This window comes from Drosophila montana, unplaced genomic scaffold (genome assembly GCF_035044405.1).
Source record: "Drosophila montana isolate Dmon_TW-CO22-7 unplaced genomic scaffold, ASM3504440v1 contig_815_1, whole genome shotgun sequence".
Taxonomy (NCBI): Eukaryota; Metazoa; Arthropoda; class Insecta; order Diptera; family Drosophilidae; genus Drosophila; species Drosophila montana.
This window is the reverse complement of record NW_026999106.1, coordinates 7,100-10,375: the sequence shown is the minus strand read 5'-3', so window position 1 is coordinate 10,375 and position 3,276 is coordinate 7,100. Positions and strand designations below refer to the sequence as shown.

The following is a 3,276-nucleotide window of genomic DNA, read 5'->3' as shown; positions in this document are numbered from 1 at the left end:
GAAGTCCTGACCTAATAGAATGTCATAAATTTCTGAAAAATTATGTCATTAGAATTTTTGACGGGTTGGTTACTCGATCAGTCGCTCATGAATATTCAGCAGTTCAGATGTTCATGAACGATTCATTCTTTTGATAAGTTCAGTTGTTAATGAAAAAGAAAAAGATAGCGGGATTTGAAGTTTACTTTTAATTTTTTGAGTTGTAGGTATCTATTATGAATGGTACAGTATAATAAGTTAAAACTATAACATATTTTTTGAAAATGAAAACATGAAAAATAACTAAACAGAAAATAAAGCGTGCAACTTAATAGCTAAGCACAACGAATCGTTCATGACCTAACTGAACTACAAGAATAGTTAATGGCCGACTGAATAACTGATCGAGTGAACTAAATGGCCGATTTAGTTCACGACCAGAATATGAACTAGTGAACGTATTCAGCAAATTGAACTAGAAATCCCCACTATACTCCGTAGAATGTGGGGTCTCGCCTAATTTGGCCCAGGGCTTGGGACAAATGTAGTTATGACAGTTGTAGGTTCCACTGGCTGTGACATTTCTTTGATTCGGTTTGTTTCTTAGGTATTGGATTTGATTTTGATTTGTTTTTATCGTGTTTCCTTTTTGCGTAAGTCAGTACGGTTTGCAGCGATCAAACGGTATGTAATGTGGGTGTGGTGCGTATATCACTATATACAAGTGATAATAATACCAAACATATAATAACAAGTAAGAGGCTCTAGTCGGGAGCTCCCGACTAGGGGATACCCTGAACCCTCTTATTCCAACACCTATTGCGCTTGTTTGCTTAAGTAGTAATCAAAATAAATGGTTTCCTCGGTAGTGTTCGTACTCGCAACAGACCGCACTACTTGCTGCCGCCTCTACTCAACAGCCACACCAATAATTGAGTCTTAATGGGAAAAAAACGAATTTAAATAGCAGAACAGAAAACAATACACTCGCAATTGCAATGCTGTTGATAGAATTCAAAGATGACGCGCATGAATATGTGTGTGTACATGTATACAGAAATTCTTGAAATTCTAGCTACCGCAAATACGTGGGTTCATACATAAGACAAAAGTGAAATTAATTAATGCCCAGTTTTCTATCCTTTATTCATATGACATTTTTTAATATCCTTTAATATCCTTTAATATATAAAAAGTTCATTTAATTTGTTTTTATACACTTGGAAGTGCATTATTGTGCAGATTTATTTATCCAGATTTATTTACCCTCTACAACATTATAAAAATGAGAGAAATATATTTTTACTGATGTTAATAATTTAAAACTAAGTAGGCTTTGATATTTCAGGCAGCAAATATGGTCCTTGTACGGCACGCATAGCTCATACATTCATTTTCAATTCGACCAGCATCCAAATTGTAACAACAAAATTTAAAATTTTATTAAAATCAAAATAAATTTTTTTTCTGTTTTATTTCACAATGTGTTCTCCTTGCGGACCGTGCAGCCCCTGTGATCCTTGCTGTGGACCTTTCGAGTGCTCGCCAAAGTGTTACAATGCCGCGCAGTTGGAAGCCTTGCCGCAATGTGCACCGCGCATTCCACCGCCATTTCCCAAGTGCATAACTGTACAGCAGCCTCCGCGCCTTATATGCAAAAAACGAGTTGTATTTACGGAGAAGATTGTGCCAGAGCCTATGGTTGTAAATCGTTGTCGTCAAATTACTGTTCCTAAAGTGGTAGATGCGACTCGGGTTATCAAAGTTCCAAAACTCATTTGGGTCTCGCAAATGGTTCGCGAGCCTCGTGTAATATATTATCCGTCCATGATACCTGATCCCTATGTTGTTTGCTATCCGAAGCGTGTATGCGAACCTAGAGAAGTTTGCCAGTCCATATTGTGCCAGCCGAAACCACAAACTATCGATATACCACCGCCACGCGAGTACTGTTGCTACCCGAACGGGCCAATAAACTACAAGCCCAGTGCCGCTTGTCCACCGTGCCCAATCGGTCCATGTGCACCAGGTGGCGCTTGTTGTCCACTTCCTTGCTTCTCAACAAATCAATATCCAGTGTGCGAGACTCGCTGTGGACCTTGTGGGCCTTGTGGACCGTGTGGACCAGGTCGTTGTGGACCGTGTGGACCAGGACGTTGTGGACCATGTGGACCCTGTGGTGGACCATGTGGTGGACCATGTGGGCCCTGTGGTGGACCCTGCGCTGTGCCAAATTGCGGTCCGTGTGGTTTGACAATGCCTTCAGGGCCTTTTATACCCGCACCTTGTGGTCCGTGCGGAACAGGCTGTGGACCATTGGGAAATGGACCTTGTGGTCCTTGCGGACCGTGTGGACCTTGTTCACCCCCCTGCCCCTACGAATCGCCGGAGTGTGGACCCTGTTATCCTTGCGCTCCAACGCCATGGAACACGCATTGTGGACCCGTCGGGCCGTGTGGTCCTCAAGTTCCCTGCGGTCCCTGTGGTCCTTGTTAATTATCACACATCTAAATGGAACACTCGACAGTGACAAAATTGATATTACTAACGCGTAAATAAATTAGCTAATCTTCTGTTCGATTATGCCTATGCATGACCAAAAAATATTATTTGGCTGGGGCTGATGAAGACGCGCTAGTGAGCTATAATATAAATTGTGGTATGAATGTGTGCACAAGCAAATCAATGCGTGAGTGGACCCAATCACCACAGGCTCGTCATTGCTGTGAATAATGCACAGCTTTATTATAATGCTGTGAGGACCTATTTCCGAAGCAAAGGGAATGTCTTAATTTTTTTATGCCATATTTATTAGATTGATCCTTGCATGTGAAATTCTAAGTATTTCCTGAGCTCTTGTGCATTGAAAATCTGGATTTCAATGTCTTTATTAATTTAATTTATTGTCATAACTCCTGAGGTTTTAAGTCATCTTTGATGTTAACGTCATTTCGTTTCCTTTGAATCTTGAGTTAAAAACATTTTATTGGGGCGTATTCTGTTATATTTTGGAATTTGTTTCAATAAAAATAATTTCTGCATCACAATTTCGAGGCAAACTTACCAGGATCCCACTTCGAATTTCTTAAATGCTTAAATGCTGCAGACGGTTTAACACCAAGTGCGGTGACGCCACTTCGTCTAAAAAGTGCATCAGAGCCGGAGTCCCATGAGGCAGCGGGACCATTGTTATACACGGTGTACACAGCCGACAAGCCTGTCAGTACTGCTTTTTACAACGGTCAGCACAGCGTCAATTGGACACCTTGGACAACTGGCTGAAAAGTTGGAGCATCG

General features: G+C 41.2%; 1 protein-coding gene across 1 annotated transcript; it reads left to right on the top strand.

Annotated features, from left to right (window-relative positions):
- The first annotated feature begins 1,370 nt into the window (after positions 1-1,370).
- Positions 1,371-3,042, top strand: LOC135440093 (DBF4-type zinc finger-containing protein 2 homolog). Its single transcript, XM_064699101.1, has one exon. It carries the CDS (start codon positions 1,462-1,464, stop codon positions 2,473-2,475), a length of 1,014 nt encoding a protein of 337 aa, XP_064555171.1. The 5' UTR covers positions 1,371-1,461; the 3' UTR covers positions 2,476-3,042.
- Positions 3,043-3,276: the final 234 nt, after the last annotated feature.

Bases quoted from the DNA above. Each gene is read 5' to 3' on its own strand.
- LOC135440093 (XM_064699101.1), top strand. From the start codon at position 1,462: ATGTGTTCTCCTTGCGGACCGTGCAGCCCCTGTGATCCTTGCTGTGGA.